We start from the raw sequence: 20,135 nt of genomic DNA, 5'->3' as shown, positions 1-20,135 counted from the left end.
CAAGGAGATTCAGGCACAGAATGGGTGCAAAGCCTGTTTTCTCTAACCTACTAGACCCTCTCAGACCTGGGTATAGAACCCAGGAACCCTGGCATCCAGTACCCTCCTTCTCTCTCCCATAGGCCCTTCCCCAGGTCTGAAGAAGGGTTCTGTAGAGCTTGAAAACTTGTTGCACCAACAGAAGCTGGTCCAATAAAAGATATTATCTCACCTATCTTGTCTATCCATAGACTCTATGATGGCAGTTTCCCACAATATCCTACACAAATGTTACTGAATTCTGTGAAATGTTATTGAATTAAATGTATGTATCATTGTGTGCTAGGGACTGTGTTTGATTACATGGGACAGGAGGATGACCATCCTCCAAAAATTAACAGGTTGGAGATGCAAATTTACTCAAGTTGTAATACCTCCAGAGAGCTACCACCACCTAGAGAGAGGCTTACATATGCTTGTTCAAACTGGATTCTTTAAGGGTCAATGGACAAAGAAGGGACTTTGAGTTAAATAGCCTTAGTTAAAACTGATTCAGAGCCTTATTTCTAGTGCTCCAAACAGACAGGACCGTCTGTCCAAGGGCTGCCTCAATCCTTCCTGGTTTGGAAGGACATGGCCCAGTCTGTGTGTTTGTTCTGAGTAAAAGGCGGTGTGAGCTTTTAACCGTAGAAAAAACCCTTGGTGGTAAGGTTTGAATTACTGTTCAGCATCTAGAGCCCTTGTTGGAGCTGGGGTGATCTCTGGTGAAGTTGTTAGCATGAATGTAGGATCTTTTATTGCTTTTAAAGTTTTCTCTATAATGCTTTCCCCTTGAGAATAAATTTGTTTGCTTAGAAAGAGTGGTGTGGTAACTTATAACACCATTGTCTATCTCAGGAGAAAAGTATAGCAGGTTGGCTTAGGCAGTCTGGCTTACTGGGGAATTCACAGTGTAGGTAGGGAACTGTGGAGCCCCAAAAAACCCCAATCAAGAGGGCGAGAGGTGTACATCTCCACCCAAGAGAAGTGACAGCTGAGGAACTGGAAAACCTAAAAGCAGGTGTCCTTGCTGGGGGGTTACAAGTTCAAGGGTCCTGAATGAGACAGACTCCACTCCCCTTGGAATTTCTCTGGAGTTTAGTCTCAGGGACTTGCCTTAATCACCCGCCCCCCACAGGTTTTAGTTACAGAAGGAGCTGCAGGAACCCTCCCCCCTGGAGTAGAACAGAGTCATACATAAAGCATTCTTATAACGCAAGTTCATATAATGGTCCCAAAGATACTGCATGGGGTTGCAATATCTGTCACACCAGATCTTCTGAGTGTCTTACCTGTTGGACAATGCCACCTCTAAAACATTATTCTTAAAACTTGAACACATTAGAGTTTTTATTTTCATTATAAAATTACATAGAGTGGAAGGGAATGGAAAGAATATTGTCACTTTAGTCCAAAAGATGATTAAATTATTCATCAAGGCTGCTGAGAGAGCTTTCTTCTCTCTAACATTCTCCCCACGGCGTCCTTCACCTCCTTGTTCCTCAGGCTGTAGATCAGGGGGTTCAGCATGGGGATCACCATTGTGTAGAACACAGAGATCACCTGGTCCCGCTCCAGTGAGGAGGTGGAACTGGGTTGTAAGTAGGTAAAGCACGTTGTCCCATAGAATATAGCTACGGCTGTCAGGTGGGAGGTGCAGGTGGAGAAGGCTTTGCGCCTGCCCTCGGAGGAGCGGATCCTCAGTATGGCAGCAGTAACATACAGATACGAGAAGAGAATGATCAGTATGGTAGTCAGTTGTATTGAACCAGCAAAGATAGAAAGCAGCATTTCATTGGTGTGAGTGTCGGTGCAGGAGAGCCGCATGAGCGGAAGGACATCACAAAAGTAATGATCGATTACATTGGGCCCACAGAAGGACAGCTGAAAGGTGCAGCTGGTAAACATGGTTGCATTTGCAACCCCAGCCATGTAGGAGCTAGACAAAAGCCAGATGCAGGACCTCTTGGATATGATGAGCCTATAGAGCAGTGGAGTACAGATGGCCACATAACGGTCATAGGCCATCACCGCAAGGAGGAAAGACTCAGTAGTGGCAAAGGCAAGAAAAAAGTACATCTGTGCAGCACATCCAGCATAGGAAATGGCCTTACTCTCCCTTGAGAGGCTCACCAGCACCCTGGGGGCGATGGATGAGGAGTAGCCAAGGTCAACGAGTGACAAGTTGCTGAGCAAGAGATACATGGGGGTGTGAAATCGGGAGTCCGTCCAGATTAGGGCAATCATCCCAAAATTCCCCAGCAAGGTGAGAACATAAATCACCAGAAATATGAGGAAGAGGGCAACCTGCAGTTCTGGATAGTCAGTGAATCCTGCAAGGATGAATTCAGCCACGGTAGTGTCATTTCCCTGGGCCACTGCTTCACATGGGCTTTGAGGAGAGACCTGCACAGAGGGAATTTCTGTAGAAATAAAAAACAGTGTGAGGACCTGGAATTCCGTACGACCAATGACAGCATTTTAGTCCATTTGAGACCCTTGTTTGCTGAAAGTAAGAATATTTTTACCCATGGGTGCTGTCAAGGTTCCTCCCCCACTCTGAACTCTAGGGTACAGATGTGGGGACCTGCATGAAAAACCTCCTAAGCTTATCTTTACCAGCTTAGGTCAAAACTTCCCCAAGGTACAAAATATTCCACCCGTCGTCCTTGGATTGGCCGCTACCACCACCAAACTAATACTGGTTACTGGGGAAGAGCTGTTTGGACGCGTCTTTCCCCCCAAAATACTTCCCAAAACCTTGCACCCCACTTCCTGGACAAGGTTTGGTAAAAAGCCTCACCAATTTGCCTAGGTGACTACAGACCCAGACCCTTGGATCTTAAGAACAATGAACAATCCTCCCAACACTTGTACCCCCCCTTTCCTGGGAAATGTTGGATAAAAAGCCTCACCAATTTGCATAGGTGACCACAGACCCAAACCCTTGGATCTGAGAACAATGAAAAAGCATTCAGTTTCTTACAAGAAGACTTTTAATAAAAAAATAGAAGTAAACAGAAATAAAGAAATCCCCCCTGTAAAATCAGGATGGTAGATATCTTACAGGGTAATTAGATTAAAAAACATAGAGAACCCCTCTAGGCAAAACCTTAAGTTACAAAAAAGATACACAGACAGAAATAGTTATTCTATTCAGCACAATTCTTTTCTCAGCCATTTAAAGAAATCATAATCTAACACATACCTAGCTAGATTACTTACAAAAAGTTCTAAGACTCCATTCCTGGTCTATCCCCAGCAGAGACCCGCATATAGACAGACACACAGACCCTTTGTTTCTCTCCCTCCTCCCAGCTTTTGAAAGTATCTTGTCTCCTCATTGGTCATTTTGGTCAGATGCCAGCGAGGTTACCTTTAGCTTCTTAACCCTTTACAGGTGAGAGGAGCTTTCCCCTGGCCAGGAGGGATTTCAAAGGGGTTTACCCTTCCCTTTATATTTATGACATGTGCGTATCTCATTCTTTCTCTTTTGATGTGGACAATCTGCAAAGATCAACTATTGGCATAAAACTGTAGCATAGTGCCGACTTGATTGCCAGAGGGTGAAGTTCACTGTTGGCTCAGTTGAAAAACCTTTCCCCCGCACAGCAGAAATCAAGAAAGTTTGCATTAGAGCTGGGTGGTTGGTTTTGGGGTTTTTTTGTTTTGTTTTTTGGTTCAGTGGCTGACCTGAAAAATCCCCAAATAACAGCAACTTGTTCCCTTCTCCCCCAAAATAAATCATTTCGTTGTCAGGTTTTTACCCTCTTCTCCCTTTTTTTTTTCAAGTTAAATCTAACAGATTTTTGGAAACAAAACGTCATTTCAAAACAAAAGCTTGAAACACATTATTTCAAAAATGTCAAAATTGAAATAGTTCACCTTTTTATTTCAGAATAACTCCTTTGGAAGATTATTTCTGTGACCCTTACACTCCCCGTATTGTGTTGCCAGGGCTAACACTGTTGCTTTGGTTTGAATGATCCTTGGGGTCAATTCTGGTGCCTCCTCCTGGAAATCTCATAGGCATTATTAACCTCTACCCAGTGCAGGGCAGTTGCCGAACCTGTAAAGCTCAGACGATGAACTGGGATGTATACACTACCCATTGGGATCTTACAAGGTGGCCTCATACAAGGGGGTGAAAGGAGAAAGGACTCAGAGTTTGGGTGGACAGTTAATAACTACAGCACAGGAAATGAATCAAAAACATTATGCTGTTATCTGCAGCACCATCCCTCTCCCCAGACACAGCCCAAGCCCATGCTACAGCCTAGTGACACAATGATTCACCTGCTGTGTACTGCTGGTGGGTTTGTACCCAGGGCTGCTCCTTAGATTCTGGATGTAGCAGCTTCAGCTGAAGGGGTCGTTGCCTACATAAGTGGCTCTCAGATCAGTTAGGAAGTTTTAGGTCAAAATTGTACCTTCAAACCGACTTTCCAGTGGATTGTGAGATTTTTCTTGCTGCTCGCAATAGGTTTTTACTCTTCCCCCTCCCTCCCGCAGTGCTACACCCAGACAAAGCAAACTTACCTGCGTAAGGATGAATCATTTATGTGATGGGTCCAAGAGGTTCCCATCTGGAGGAAGGGCAGGAGGCTGATTTATATTCCCTTACAGTCTGTTGGGACCTTAAGTCTCTCCAGGCTCGGACCGTCAGACAGACGAAGGAGCTTCAGTTATCTTCTTGTTGCTGGGGCCAAGTGTATTTGTGGAGAAGTGATTTGTTTAACACCGTGCCAGGCCGTTGTGATGCATGTCGGTAATTGGTCCCAGTGTGTCCCTAGATCGCTGAGACTGAGTGATTCAAAGCACTGGGAATGGAATATGGAGACTTTTCAATGCTAGGTGTTGTGCAGGTTGGGCAGATTGGATGGCTCAAGAGATTGGGAATTATCTAGAGGTTCAGGGCTACATTGTGCTTTGATCACCTGCTCTGTGTATGGGGCAGTGCTTAACTACACCACCCCAGGAGGAGGTCAGGGATTGAATTGTGACTCAGGTGCTGGAGCCAATCGCTACCCTCACCTATGTGGGCTCATTGAGACAGAGGGGAAGAGGCAATGCTCTGCCAACTTTCCACCCACCTGTGTGTCTGGTGTGCAGCCCCCACTTTCCCCATCATGTCCCCTACGTACGGCCAAGTCTGTGGGGTCCTGCTCCTCCTTGTGTGTGAATGACCCCCGTAAAGCTAGGCCAGGCTCTGGCTCTCAGAATGTATGTCTGTTTTGTTTAAGCATCCAAACTTTTCTGTGCACAGCAAACATCTGGAACCTATAACACTGGGCTGGCAATGAGCAAAAAGTGGGTGGCAAACATCCACTTTCTCATGAGAGTCCCAGCACCTCTACTCCTGGTCTCAGTTGGACACTGAAAACACTAAGTCCATGTCTACACTGGTAATTGAAAGACAAAACTTTTGTCGTTCACAGGTACTTAACCTCCCCCCACCCCTCGAAAGACAAAAGTTTGCAGAGAGAGGTGCCTGTGTGAATGACCGCGTTGTCGGTGGGAGCGCTCTCCTGTCAACAATGCAAATCTTACTCATTGGGGGTAGAAGTATTTTGTTGGCAAAAGTGCCGACCAACAGTGTTCACACTGCTCAACTTTTAGCAACCCAGCCATGTCACCAAAAGCTGTATAGCATAGACATAGCCTAAGGCATAAAAATATATGTGAGTGTTTCAGAATCTTAAACCAACTCATGTCTGAATGTGGGGCTTAAAAAAGACGTGGAGTCTATGGGGGGGTCGATGGTTTGTTCTGGGTTGGGGGGTTGGAACAAGTTCATTCATATTCATAGGGAATATATATTTAACATACACGCAGAGAGGAACCAAATGTCGGAATGACTTTCATGCTGGATGAAGGAAAACAGAACAAGAAAGAACAAATGTAAGTCCTCAGGCGACAGCACAGTGGGTGTATGTCTTGGTCCTCAGTCACGTGATGCATCACCTCTGCCTTACAAAATAGCCGCTGCCTCTGCGGACAGCAGATTTTTTGATAACAGAATCATCAGGAGAGGGAGCAAGGGGGAGTTCATTCTCTCACTCTTCGGCAATTGTGCCCAGGCTGCCTACCGGGGTCCCAGCCAGAACCAGTTATCAATCTATGGTTTCTTGGGTGGGTAGGCTGGGGATATAAATACTTGAACATTAGGAATTTCTGGGATTATCAAAGAAGCTTGAGGGAGTTCGTAGCCCAAACCTCCATTGGAATTCAATGGAAGTGGGTTCCTAAGTCTCTTAGCTGAGCACAACTGAGACCAGCAACTCAACTTTCAAGATAACATCTTCCTCGGGGGAGAGGGGGAGGAATTAACCCATCATAGATTTTGCAGAGGGGTTTTGTTGAGGTCTAGCAGGCCTAGTGGTTAGGCTGCTGCAAAACTATCTCTCTGAGCTTTGGGATGGGTTTTCTGGGCAGCCTGGTGGGCCCAGCAGCCAAGTCACAGTTCATCACCTCCCCACTACCCCTAGATCTCTCTGAGGTCTCTGGGGGTGGATGGAGGAGAAGAAAAGGGTAGGGGTATCCAGGCTCTCCCTCTCCACCAGGTCCTGCCCCAGGGCCCAAGGGGGTAGAGGCGAGGGATGGCTCAGTCTCTCTTGACTCCTACTCAAGATCGGCCTCTCCTGAGCTGCTTCCTACATTTCCTGTTTTCCCTTCAGTTTGGGGCATGGCCCCAACCCTATGTTTACATGTCCCAGTAATTCAAAGCCTTAGTTTGGGGCAGGAGCGACTTCCTTCTGCTTCATTGCTAAAGCAGGTTTGTTATAGTTTGCTTGTCGCAAAGCTCAGAGAAACCTATGGGACTCAGGACTATTCCCTCATTGATTCTAATGGGTTGTTGATTGTCCTTATGACATTTGGATCCATTCCAGACCAGGGAGGGTCTGCGTCACCCCTGCCCTGCAACCTTGGGTGCCTTGTAATGCCTCGCTGCTGTAGTTCCCACCTGGGCCACTCACAAATAGCCTTTGAGCATGCAAGTCACACCCTGTAGGTCTGTGTACAGATACAGCCTGCTAGCACACTCCAGTCAAACTCTGGCTTCCACCAGCCTTGGTTACCACATTCAGGGTGAGCCCAACATTCTCTAAGTCCTAGATTTCCCCCCACCAAATGTGTATTCTGTACTGCCCTGTCCAACCTTGTCCTGGACAACTCAGATAACAAAGGTCTCTGTCGTCCCTGTAAGGATAAAATATGCAAAAACTTGACATCCTAAATGGAGTTACCCCCACAATTCACAACATTGGATTTATTTTGATAAAAGAACAAAAAAAGTTTATTTGAGTGCAAAGACATAGATTTTCAGTGACGACAAAAAATAAGGTGTTAAACTCAGAAATGGTTACAAGAAAAATAAAGATAAAAGACTTTCTCAGCTTATCAAACCAGACTTGGTATAAAGTGAAGGTCTTACCACAAGTTCCCATAATCATTGCTGACCAAGTTTCAGATCAGGATCTGCATCCAAAGTCCACAGGCTGGTCGTCTTCATCATCTTCATCTTCTTCGGTGGAAAAGAGAGAGAGAACTTGGGAGTATTGGTGCCCTCACTTTTATAGTTCAGTCACACTTTGAAATTCTAGCCTTGGAATTCCTATCCTTAGAAACTTATTAGGACTTTTAAAGTAATAGTTCTGTAGATTTTGTAGCCTACCATCCATGGAAATAGCTTTTGATATGTGGTTAGCTCTATTCTCTTTTTTCAGATACTTGCAGCCTCTCAATAAGAAGTCTGTAGTAAGTCTTGGACACATTCCTCAAGGAATATATAACTTTCAGGGAGGAGATATGGAGAAGTGTGGCAATGGGCACTAATGCTTGTGATGATACAAGCTTCAATCCCATTCACATACCACCAATGTATTTGCTTTGGACTTTCATTCTCCTGTAATGTTGTCATTGTAATTTATGCCATTACAGTTATTTCCATGTTAACTGTTGCGACTTCACTTCAAAATATGCCCATGGAAGAGGCAAAGAGGGACCAAGAAAAGATTAAATGGAACAACAAAGATCTGCAGTTAGGTCAAGAGGGATAGACCTTTTGGTCAAGCAAGTAATTTTGGTAACAATATTGTCTTCTCTGAAATTTTGACCAGAGAGAGAAATTTCCAAGTCTATGTGTTTAAGATTTATGTTGCTGTGTAAATCATGAGTGGAACTCCTTTAATGATGCTGCAATGGTTATCACTATCAGTTCTAAACACAGCAATCTGTGTTCAAATCTCAGTGAGAACTAAAGGTTTTATCCAATTATTTCATTCAGAGAGAAGGTCAAGGTTTTTTTTAAATGAATGTCTAATGTAGGGCCCTGGGTCCATATTTACTCACACAAATAACTGGCCTGATTAAAAAAATGCTGAGAATCCAGAAGCTAACATAGATTTTTTATTATTATTATTATTTTAGTCTCCTTGTGCCAGAACCATGTCTTTCTAGGTGTTCTGGTGAACCTCTTAAAACGTTGTCAATAATAATATGCTGTTGCAAGTTGTTTACATGTTCAATCATTGCAGGACTTCACTGAAAGCAGCTTTTTAATTATACTCAAAGAGTGTGTATTATTTTTAAAACATTAGGATTTCTAGTGTATTCTAAATAACCATTGTAACAACTTTCCTAGGGTTGTGGTGAACTCTCTGTCACTGGAAATTTTTCAATAATTTATTTTTTTTCTAAAAAAATATGCTGTAGTTAACATAGGAATTAATTGCTTGGGTTCTATATCTCTGACTAGCTTCCTGTGATAGATAGGAGGTCAGGACAGATGAGCTCATGGTCCCATCTCCCCTTAAAATGTATGAATAAGTTTCATTGGATTCCATATCGGTTCTTATGTGGCCTTGCTCCTCTTAGGATTGAAACACCTCAATAAGTTCATTAAACAACATGACTAACATCTGTCAAATGTGGGGGGTTCTCTCTCTTTCGTCATTTAACCATAACTGCTGTTCCAGATCAGATCACTGTTTCTTTTGTCTGAAAGTCACCACCCACAGCTGCTTGAGAGGAAGGTGAAAGGAACAACCTGTTGGTGAATTATGAAATAGGATGCTCATAGGAAAAGATTCCACCAAAACTGAGTCAGTAATTGGGTGTCTGGAACATTTTTAACAGTGGGGGTGCTGAAAGCCAGCCCCCTTACCCCTGTCCACCCCACCACTCCCCAGAGCTGGGCTATGAGCAGGGCCGTGTCTCATGGAGTGAGTGACCTGGATGGAGTAAGGGGGCCGAGGCTGGGGCCACAGCTGGTGGTGGGCATGGGGCTGGCAGCCAGGACTCCAAGGTGGGGCGGTATCAGGGACCTGGGGCACAAGCCCGGAAGTGGAGCCCCAGGCATGGGGCCAGCAGTGGAGTCCTCGGTGCAGGTAGGTCCCTGGGTGTGGGGGTGGAAGCCTGGATCTTGAGCACTGTGCTGGCAGCCAGAACCCTGGGCGCAGAGTGGCATCCAGGACGCTGGGTGTGGGGCAGCAGCTGGGACCCCTCAAAAACATGCGGGCATTGCAGCACCCCCTGTACCTCTAGTTCCCGTGCCTGTGGGTGTTTTATACACTAAATAATAATTAACTTTTATACAATGAGAAAAGAAAATTTACTTACAATTTAAATAGGTGTGTTTTCAATAATCTTACAAGCAGTATTATTAAAACATAACCAAGGCAGAAGCAGCAGAAAGATAGCAGCTTGAAGCTCTGAATTCAGAGGGAAACATTTGGAGTTTCCCTAAAGAACTGAAATGAATAGACACAGATTTCCTGAAAATCCCTGGCAAATACTTACATTCCACCCCACTGCCCCCATGACATTGTAGAGCTATCCCCATTCACATTTTTCATTTCACTCCAAATGTCACTTTTCTGCCCCATGGTCAATCTCATTGGGCCTTGTCATAAATATAAAGGGAAGGGTAAACACCTTTAAAATCCCTCCTGGCCATAGGAAAAACCCTTTCACCTGTAAAGGGTTAAGAAGCTAGGATAACCTGGCTGGCACCTGACCAAAAAGGAGACAAGATACTTTCAAAAGCTGGGTGTGTGTGTGTGGGAGGGGCACGAACAAAGGCTCTCTCTGTCTGTGTGATGCTTTTGCTGGAATCAGAACAGGAATGGAGTCTTAGAACTTAGTAAGTAATCTAGCTAGATATGAGTTAGATTCTGATTTCTTTAAATGGCTGAGAAAATAAGCTGTGCTGAATTGAATGGATATTCCTGTTTTTGTGTCTTTTTGTAACTTAAGGTTTTGCCTAGAGGAATTCTCTATGTTTTGAATCTAATTACCCTGTAAGGTATTTACCATCCTGATTTTACCGAGGTGATTCTTTTACTTTTTCTTCTATTAAAATTCTTTTAAGAACCTGATTGCTTTTTCATTGTTCTTAAGATCCAAGGGTTTGGGTCTGTGTTCACCGATGCAAATTTGTGAGGATTTTTATCAAGCCTTCCCCAGGAAAGGGGGTGTAGGGTTTGGGGAGGATTTTTTGGGGAAAGATGTTTCCAAGCAGGCTCTTTCCCAGTTATATATCTGTTAGACGCTTGGTGGTGAAAGCAATAAAGTCCAAGGGAAAAAGGAAAATAGTTTGTACCTTGGGGAAGTTTTAACCTAAGCTGGTAAAAATAAGCTTAGGAGGTTTTCATGCAGGTCCCCACATCTGTACCCTAGAGTTCAGAATGGGGAAGGAACCTTGACAGGTACACAGAAGGGTAACTGTACAGTCAGGAGAGTCTGAACCATGGAATGCACAAAGTCCCCCACCCATGAAGCCACCACCAGCTGCACACCTCCTTGTTCATAATGGCCGTATAATGGAGGGGTTTGCAGATCGCAATGTAACGATCAAACGCCATCACTGTGAGGAGGAAACTGAACAGCTGTGCTATGCAGCCAGCAAAGGAGATGGTTCTCCTCTCAACAAGCAATTCTGCGATCAGCTTTGGGGCTGTGACCAAGGGATAGCAGATGTCTACGAAGGACAGGAAGCTCAGGAAGAAATACACAGAGGAGTTCAGACACTCACTGCACTTTATGGTGACAATGATGAGCAGATTTCCCAGTGTGATAAGTATATAGAAAAGAAAAAAACAGCACAAAACACACTCGCTGTAACTTCTGATCCTGGGAGAATCCCAACAGAATGAATTCAGACACATTGTTTGTATTCTCCATGTATTCGGGATAGGAGATGACTTTAAGGTGCTGAATAAAATCACCTGTCAAGACACAGATTAAGGCATATCATCAATAAAAAAGTCAATGTTGATTACTCTCACAGTGAATATTGAGCTGTATTAACCAAATAAATAGATTTTGACCAAAAGTAAACCAATATCAATATTCCACTCAAAGAACACTAGAAGTTGATGGTCAACTCAATGTGAAAAGCTAAGATATATGAACATGTATTGCAGTTTATTTCTATTGTATTGTTATATATGCTCACTAAGCCTATTGTTCAACTGTGTTCTTTTAAACAGGAAGAATAGCCTTCTCACATTGTCTCTTGGGCTTATAAATGCCCATTTTATGTACTTAATTGTTGACTTGAAGACCCAAATATGGGACTGAGATGTTCCACTGAGGAGGCCATGTTTGAAAATTGGTGCATGAATATTTTCATCGGAAATCTCTGGAAATCTCTGTTATAATCATGGATATGATTTGTATATTAAAGCTTTAAAGGGGAATAAGATAAATGTACATTAGAAAATTGCTTTTTAGTATTTTTCCTCTGGTAACTCAAGCAGAAGTTCAGTTTATTATCATCAGAATTCAGACACTGTTAGCACACATTGCTTCAGACCTCTATTGTTCATTTCTGAAGAGGTAAATGATAAAAACACATCACATGTTTGTTTTCTCATCAGTCGTGATCCAGGATTATCTTCTTGAGTGTAACAATCAGAAAATATTGATTTCTCTTGCCACGGACATCAGGATTTAGTTTCTCATGGGAACATACCATATTGATTGAGGAAACTGCACATCTGTCAATATTCACTTCAAGGAACTATAAACCAGTGTTTCCTAAGCCTTAAATATGGAAAGCATTCATACTAAAAGAGAATGACAACAGAGGAAACCTTTTCTCTAAAATGCCTACTGAATATTGTTAGTTTGCAGAATTATCATCTTTCTACACATCACATTTTTTTCATTTCACTCTCAAAGTCACTTTTCTACTCCATAATTTGAAAAGGTGATGTGAAATTTTCATACAAAAGTTGTTAGCGAAGTGCACGTCGTGAGGCATTGCTCCATGTGCTCATTCTGAAATTCTCCCTGAAAAGAGGTGAGGGTGACCTTCAGGACCACTGGCTGAAAGTCTTAACATTATTAAAAATACTTCAAGAATATTTCAAAAAATGTAAGAAACAAAAACAGCCAGGAAAAATAAAAACTTTCAATGAGCTTTTTGTGAAAATTTCCACACACAACTTCCCTCCATTTTTTCAAACAACTATGGAGCTGGTTGTATTGTCCCAGATTTGAGGGGGTGGGGTGTACCCCAGATTTTGATCAAGCTAATTGCAACCATATTGTCTGCATTCAGCCACTGTGAATTAATAAAATAGAACATCACATAGTTAAGAGTTAATTTGAACAAGCAGGGCTTCTGAAGGCAAAATCAAATGTTCACTACACGTTTGCAGTTTCTGCTAATCGGAATGGGAGGAGGGTAGAAAAGAGTCAACAAATTGAGACTGAAAGAAAATAAGTGGATGAAGACTTTGCATTTTGGCTCCTTTAATATAGACACTTATTATGACTAAGATTGTTAGGAATGTTTGTTGATAAGTAATTTATTGAAGTTAGGAGAGGTAATGACCCAGTAGGGGTCACTATGAGCTATGCATTTGGTAAACGTTAGTTATAAAAAGACTAGATAAAAAAGTGTACTTTACAGCAGCTTTCTGAAGCTGTCCTGGGAGATCATTTTTCTGACCCCATACTCCCTGGCAGGGAAGTGACTGGCCATCATGGACCTGTTGCAAATTTCTCAATACCATCTCAGATTCTACGTATTTATTTTGGCTGTTCTAAACCTATTGCTTATGTCTGTGTGTGCTTAAATCTAATACATCATAGTTTGAGATAAGAGCAAGCTTACTTGTATTAATCTTTCATCAGACAGAATTGCTGTGTTCCCATTGATTTATTCCTGACATTGCCTGGGGTAAAACAGTTAAGTTACCACTGCTTTGGGTTCTGAAAACCCTGGGTAACCATTGAAATGTCATGCATTTTTAATTTAAATAAATAAAATAATTTGTTGGGGGAAAATAACAATTGTCTTCTGGCACAGTTCAGGGCAACTGCCCCTATATTCCCCCTCTGCGGTTCAGAAAGTGTCCCGACTCTTAGATTTATGGCTCCCTACCTGTCACCTCTCTCAGATGTGGACAAGGTGTCCCTCTCCTTTCTGACCAAAATTTTCCAAGCTGTAAAGTTCCCTGCCTATACTGTGAATTCCCCAGCAAGTGAGATTCCATGAGCCAGCCTGCTTTACTTTTCTCCTCAGAGATAGAAAACAGTATAATTGTCATAGTTATCACACAGATCTTTCTAAGCAAGCACATTTATCCTTAAGGTAAAAGTGTTACACAGAAAACAAATTAAAACAGTAAAAGAATCTACACACCCCCTAAAAAGCTTTCCAGAGATCACTCCCCACCCTCTCAACTCCAATAAGGGCTTTGGCAGGTGACAGTCCTTCCAACCCTTCCCCAAGTGCTGGGGGCCCTCCCCTTGGACAGAAGTTCTGTGCATTTGCTGGATCAGAAAGGCGGCCCTGAGTCAGTTTAAACTCAGGTTATTGATCCAAAAGCCCTTTCTTTGTCTGTTGATCTCTGAAGAATCTGAGAGAATTTGTCTAATTACCTCCCAATGGAGCACTGTGGTCCCTTCTGCCATGCAATTCCATATATTCACTGGCCTACAATGTTACATAAACTTATTACAGTAAGCTCTCCCCAAAAATATGGCAGGAAATTGCCATACCTGTCAGACATTCCTCTTGCTCTGTTTTTATATTTTTAACAGTTTGTGGTCTGTGATATGCAGGAAACTAGACTATCTGATAGTTGCCTTCTGGCCTTAAACTCTACATATTAGTTATTTATTATTATAATTATTTTATTTTATTATTTTATTATTTGAAAAAACTTATAGTAAAATACCCCAGAGAGTTTGCAATTAGATCCATGTGATTTGGCTCCTGCTCCAATATACGGCCTTCATTCTTACTGTTCTTATTTGTATCAATGTGGGCACCTAGGAGCCCACCAGCACCCCATTGTGCTAGGTGCTGTACACATAGACACAACAGAGAGACAGTCCTGGCCTTAAAGAGTTTGCAGTCTAAGACAGGAGTCCACAGATGTTAGACAGGTGGGGCAGTAGGAGAAAACAGAGACACAACACTGGGCAGTTGTCTCAATAAAACAGTGGCCTAATCATTGTCAAGTTTCTGGAGACAGTGAGAGCAAACATGAGTTTTCAGGAGGGACTGGAAGGAGGATAATGAGAAAGCTTTGTGACTATTTCTAGGGAGCTCCTCCCAAGTGTGAGGGGCATGGGAGGAAAGCACAATGGTTCTTGTCTGAAAATTTAACAAGTGGGTGATGAAGGCTGTGCTTACTGACCAATCTGAGGTGAATGGTGACCTTTCAATAGTGAATGGTGTTAGGGTCATCTGGGATAGGTTGTGAAGGGTCCTGAAAATGAAGACAAGCATAGAGAAAGGGGAGCTGGTAAAGGGATATCATGGTCAAACCAATGGGCTAGAAAAATTATCTTTGCAGTAGCAATCTGAATAGATATGAGCAAGGTAAGACTGCATTTGTGATTACATGAGTCACATGGATAGACTCAAGCCTGAGCAATTTTAAGGGGTGGAATTGGCAGTATGAGTGAGAAAATTCCTATATGAGTTCTGAAATGGTTCAAAGAGATAGCACTTCTGGGAAAAGCCATTTTTTTTAGGGTGAGATATTCAGAAGTGCCTAAGGGAGTGACCAGTACAAGTTCCAGGGAAAGTATTATCTGCATTTTACATAGTGAGGAAGTGAGGCAAAGATGGTGAGTGCTCAAATTTTTTTAAAAAAAAGTGCTTTAACTTTGAGTACCCATATTTAAACACCTGGGCTGACATCAAAAGTGCCTGAGTGACATTTTCATCAATTTTCAATGGGGCTGTAGCTCTCAAGAGTCTAAAACCAGCGGCCTGTGTGGATACAAAATTTGTTACTGCATCCGATCCGCAAAAATGATCCATGGATATAAAGCGAATATCCACAGATTTTCAGGGCTCCAGATACAAAGTTTGTGTCTGCATCCGGTCCATGATCCACATAAATGGTTCACAGATATAAAACGGATATCTGCGGATTTGCAGGGCTCTAATTAAAAAGGGACCAGTTTTGAATCTATTTTCCAATATATATCACATTTTGCACCTTCTGAGGTGAGGGACCCCATGAGCATCTGATCAGGATTCGGGGGATGGAAGGGGAGGAATAGGTCAGTTCTCTTTGAAACAAAGAAAAGGGGAAGAAAGAAAACACCCAGAAGTTTGAGCAATAATTGGAAACAACACATCTTTGTGTAGTTATCCCTAGGGGACGTGAAGGTTTTAATGATCCCATCTGTGTCTGCCCTGAACTGAAGAACTCTGGGGCTCTCCAAGGAGTCCATCCCAAATGCCATTGAAACAAGTCTATAAACCAGACCTCCACACACAATCTTTGCAGTCAAGAGTAACAGACGTCTCCCTCCTGACGTCTCCCTCCTGCAGGTAGGTTTAATTGCTCTGGTTCTGAGGGAAGTGGAATAAATATTCTCTTTTGGTTCTGGCAATTCTGAATTAATTCTGATTCAGAGCCAAATCTCATGGAGATCAGATTTATTGACTCCAGAGGTCCTGACTTTTCTAAGAAGGCTGCATCCTCAGGTGGTGTCAGTTGCCTAACTCCACTAAAGCCAATTTTCCATGTACACATGCTGATGATCTGGCTCATTAGAGCAGAGCAGTAGCTCTTTTGTAGAAAAGGTTGAGACTCACTTATCATTGGCTCTAAAATCCACAGCCTTACTCAAACTGTCTTGAAAATGGCTCATCCTCGTGGAGGTCTAGGGTAGGGTTAATGGACTAAATGTGGAGTCATGCATGCAAGGGAGAGCCCCTTGAAAAGTCCCGGGATATCAGAATTATACAGTTCACATCATGTTGTTTTGTGAATGCCCTGGGCACGCTGGGGCTCTGATTCTCCCCAGACTGTTCTCACCTTCTTGGGGTTGATCCCAGCTAGTGTCTGCAACCCACTGACCCTCTGAGGAAAGGAACATTTCAAAAGTTATTCAAGGTAAACTTTCATGTGCAGGGGGAGGGCTCAAACCCAGAGGGTTTGCAGGCAGCCTGGCCACAGAACAACAAGGTGGTTCAAGATGGCTGGATCCCAGTGCCCACCTTGCTCTGTGATTTTTGAATCCTGGCTTTGGCAGATTTCCACACATGTGTATTGTGTGTGTATGACAAGGAGGAAGGTGGAGAGGAGAGCTGAATTGCATCTGTTTGTGCGTGTGGTGGGAGGGAAAGCTTGGAGCAGCCAGGTCTTTTGTGAGATGGTCACAGCAATGGATGTGGTGGAGAGTTGGGCGTTGGAGAAGTGGTAGAATAATGTGGAGGGGGATCTCCACTGTCCAAACACTAGGGCTTCTAAAACCCAGTTCGATGCCTCAAGCCCTGAAGAAGAACTGACTTTTGAACAATGTAGGGTTGTTATTTTCCTGTGATCCCTTAATGTATAAGAGATCGTCCTTGTCATAAATATAAAGGAAAGAGTAAACCCCTTTAAAATCCCTCCTGGCCAGAGAAAACAAATCTTCTTACCTGTAAAGGGTTAAGAAGCTAAAGCTAACCTTGCTGGCACCTGACCAAAAGGACCATTGAGGAGACAAGATACTTTCAAAAGCTGGGAGGAGGGAGAAAAACAAAGGGGCTGTGTCTGTGTGATGCTTTTGCCAGAGACAGAACAGGAATGGAGTCTTAGAACTTAGTAAGTAATCTAGCTAGGTATGTGTTAGATTATGATTTCTATAAATGGCTGAGGAAATAAGCTGTACTGAATAGAATGCATATTCCTGTCTGTGTGTCTTTTTTGTAACTTAAGGTTTTGCCTAGAGGGATTCTCTATGTTTTGAATCTTATTAACCTGTAAGGTATTTACCATCCGGATTTTACAGAGGTGATTCTTTTTACTGTTTCTTCTATTAAAATGTTTCTTTTCAAGAACTGAATGCTTTTTTTAATTTTTCTAGGATCCAAGGGTTTGGGTCTGTGGTCACCTATGCAAATTGGCAAATTTACCAAACCTTCCCCAGGAAGTGGGGTGCAAGGGTTGGGAAGATTTTTTGGGGAAAGACGTTTCCAAACAACATTTTCCCAATAAACCCAGATAAACGTTTGGTGGTGGCAGTGGAAGTCCAAGGGCAAAGGGTAAAATAGTTTGTACCTTGGGGAAGTTTTAAGCTAAGCTGGTAAAAGTAAGCTCGGGGGGGTTTCATGCAGGTCCCCACATCTGTACCCTAGAGTTCAGAGTGGGGAAGGAACCTTGACAGTCCTCAAAGGGACCTTTTCTCTCTGGGAGCTCAGAGACGCTGACAGAGCAGAACCATAAGTGGCATAACTGGTGGCATGGGAAGTCGAGCCACCTGTGCCCTTCCCCACCCATAACCCCCCCCCCACCACCATTGCCCCACAATTATTCCCCAGGACAGTTTCATTAGGTGGAGGGAGGGGGCGCTTCTTCCCTCTACTTTTCCTGGGTCAAGGGAAGGAACCCCAAACTTCCCCCTTCTCCACACTGCAGTGGGGAAGGGGTAGGCTCACCCTTCCCTTGGTGCTTCTGCTTCCAGGGAAAGGGGGAGGTCAGAACAGAACTGGGAAGTGTGGGGAAGAAAGGAGGGCATTGGAGCTCAACAGTGGGAAGTCTAGCAGGAGCTTCTACTCTCCCTCCCCCCAGAAAAGCCTCCTCACAGCCAAGCTCTCTAATTGTGTCTCCTCTTCAAACAATTGCCTCCACTGACTCCGTGTTAATCCTTGCGCTGGTCCTGCATCCTCGACCTGCAGGAGGCCACGTGATTGGAGGACTGGTCTGCTCTGTACAGACAGAGAAACAGGAGACAAGGAGATGATGTAAAGATAGTGAAGGGACTGACATTCAGCTCCTGCTTTCTGTGGCCATGGGAATCCTTGCCAAAGGGGCAGTGGCTGAGGAGAACTGGGCAGTGGAACATGAGGATGCCAAAATTATTGGACCAGAGAGTGCGAGTGGTTCGGGCACACACCTCATGGGCAGGAGACCCAGGTCCATTCCCCCTGCACCAATCGCTCTTTCTTAATCCACAGTGGAACAGCTTCAACAGGAGAGACACGATATGCCAGAGCCCAGAAGTTAGAGCGCTCTCCTGAGAGGTGGGAGATACCTGTTTAAATCCTTTCTTCCCTCTCTTTCAGGGAAGGGGAATGGAACCTGGGTCTCCCACATCCCGGGTGAGTTCTCTAACCACTGGGCCAAAAGTTATCATGGGGGCAGGAGCACCACAGCTGCCTCCTTCCGCCATTTTGTGTAGAAAGAGACCGGTGTCCAATTCATTCCCTCAAGAAACTGCTACGAAGCCAGGAGAGGGCTACCTGTGTGTGGATTGCTAGTAGAGAGAGTCACGTAAATCCAGGTGGAAGGGAGGTGCCGATCTGTGAGGAAGGGGCAGTGCTTTGCAAATCGGTGGGTCCCACTTGCAAGCTTAGGGGACTTCCGACCTGGCATGCTGTGGGCTGTTGTGGAATGCATTTTAAGGTGCCTATCTGTCCCCATTCATTGTACAGGGAGATTGTGGAAGCTCCTTCACTGGAGGTTTTCAAAAGGAGACTAGAGAGCCATCTGCCTTGGATGGTTTGGGCACAACAAATCCTGCCTCTTGGCAGGGGGTGAGACTGGATGACCCTTGCAGTCCCTTCGACTGCTACGGTTCTATGATTCCACAGGGAGGTACCTAACTCGGCTTTCTGGATTGCACTGCTGTGCTTGTTTTTGTTTAGGCACCTAAACATGAGGTGCCAGGATGCTCAGAGCTGCAATGCCTGAGTCCTTTCATGGATTCCAGCCTTTGAGACTGAAACACTGCGGGCCAGACGATCATCCCCATGGACATGCCGAATAGCATCAGAACCCACCATTGCTCCCGTCGAAGTGAATAGCACCACCGCCTGGCTGGGGTAAGTTTTCTGCTCACATGAGGAAAGGTATTGGATCTGGTGCTCTGAGAGAAGGAACTAATTTTTCTGCAGAAAGGCAGGGCTGTAAAACTCAGCTTGTGATAAACATGGCCATGCAGTTTTAAGAGCTGAGTCACTGCAGTAATGTGAGGAGTGGAAATGGAGAAAGAGGGTCAGTTTTCTGGAGGGACCTAGTTTATTGTGAGCTCAGGAGCTCAGGAGTGCGAACAGGGGTCAGGCTACTTGTGCACAAATGCTAGAGGCTTTGCATAGAACGCTGGGTAGCCCCAGGCTGCTGAATAAAGTTCTCTTTCCTGCAACTCCCTGCCTGCCCATATCCCTTATTGCTAATGAAACAACTAGCCTGGCTCCATAACAGACAGTGCATAAGCACCCATGCCTCATATACGTTCACACCCCAAGTAGTACTTTGCCCTGCAAAAAGTCTCATTGCCCAGTGGTCTCACTAATTGATGTGGGTGATTGTATCAGAATCTGACCATGGAAATGACATTGTGCAGGTATGTGGGTTGTCAGCTGCAAAGATTGATCTCAAGATCATGAGCCACCACTCCCTGAGCTAGAAAACCTAGCTTGAAGCCACTGCTGGACTCCGAACACTACATGTAGTTCAGACAGTGGAGGGAAACAGAGATCTTCATGGTGGGTGTGAGGCTTATGGAATCCTGAGATGGATCCACTGCCTAGAGTTTATGCTTTGTTGAAAGTAACAGAGTTTGAGGTGTTTGCATTCAGCCCTCATTTGTCTCCTTTTTTAGTGTAGACCTCACTTTCTCACCTGCAGTGGAGAGTGCGTCTGGGATAA

At 44.0% G+C, this 20,135-nt stretch overlaps 1 protein-coding gene across 1 annotated transcript; it reads right to left on the bottom strand.

Moving 5' to 3' along the window:
• Window positions 1-1,452: 1,452 nt before the first annotated feature.
• LOC144265933 (olfactory receptor 5J3-like) lies at window positions 1,453-4,576 on the bottom strand. The gene is made up of 2 exons (XM_077819022.1): window positions 4,558-4,576; window positions 1,453-2,441 (listed from the first exon to the last, which is right to left on the bottom strand). The coding sequence occupies exons 1-2, from the start codon at window positions 4,574-4,576 to the stop codon at window positions 1,453-1,455; spliced, it is 1,008 nt and encodes a 335-aa protein (XP_077675148.1).
• Between the last annotated feature and the right edge of the window lie 15,559 nt (window positions 4,577-20,135).

This window comes from Eretmochelys imbricata, chromosome 6 (assembly GCF_965152235.1).
Source record: "Eretmochelys imbricata isolate rEreImb1 chromosome 6, rEreImb1.hap1, whole genome shotgun sequence".
NCBI classification, from domain to species: Eukaryota; Metazoa; Chordata; order Testudines; family Cheloniidae; genus Eretmochelys; species Eretmochelys imbricata.
This window is presented reverse-complemented; position numbering and strand designations above follow the sequence as displayed.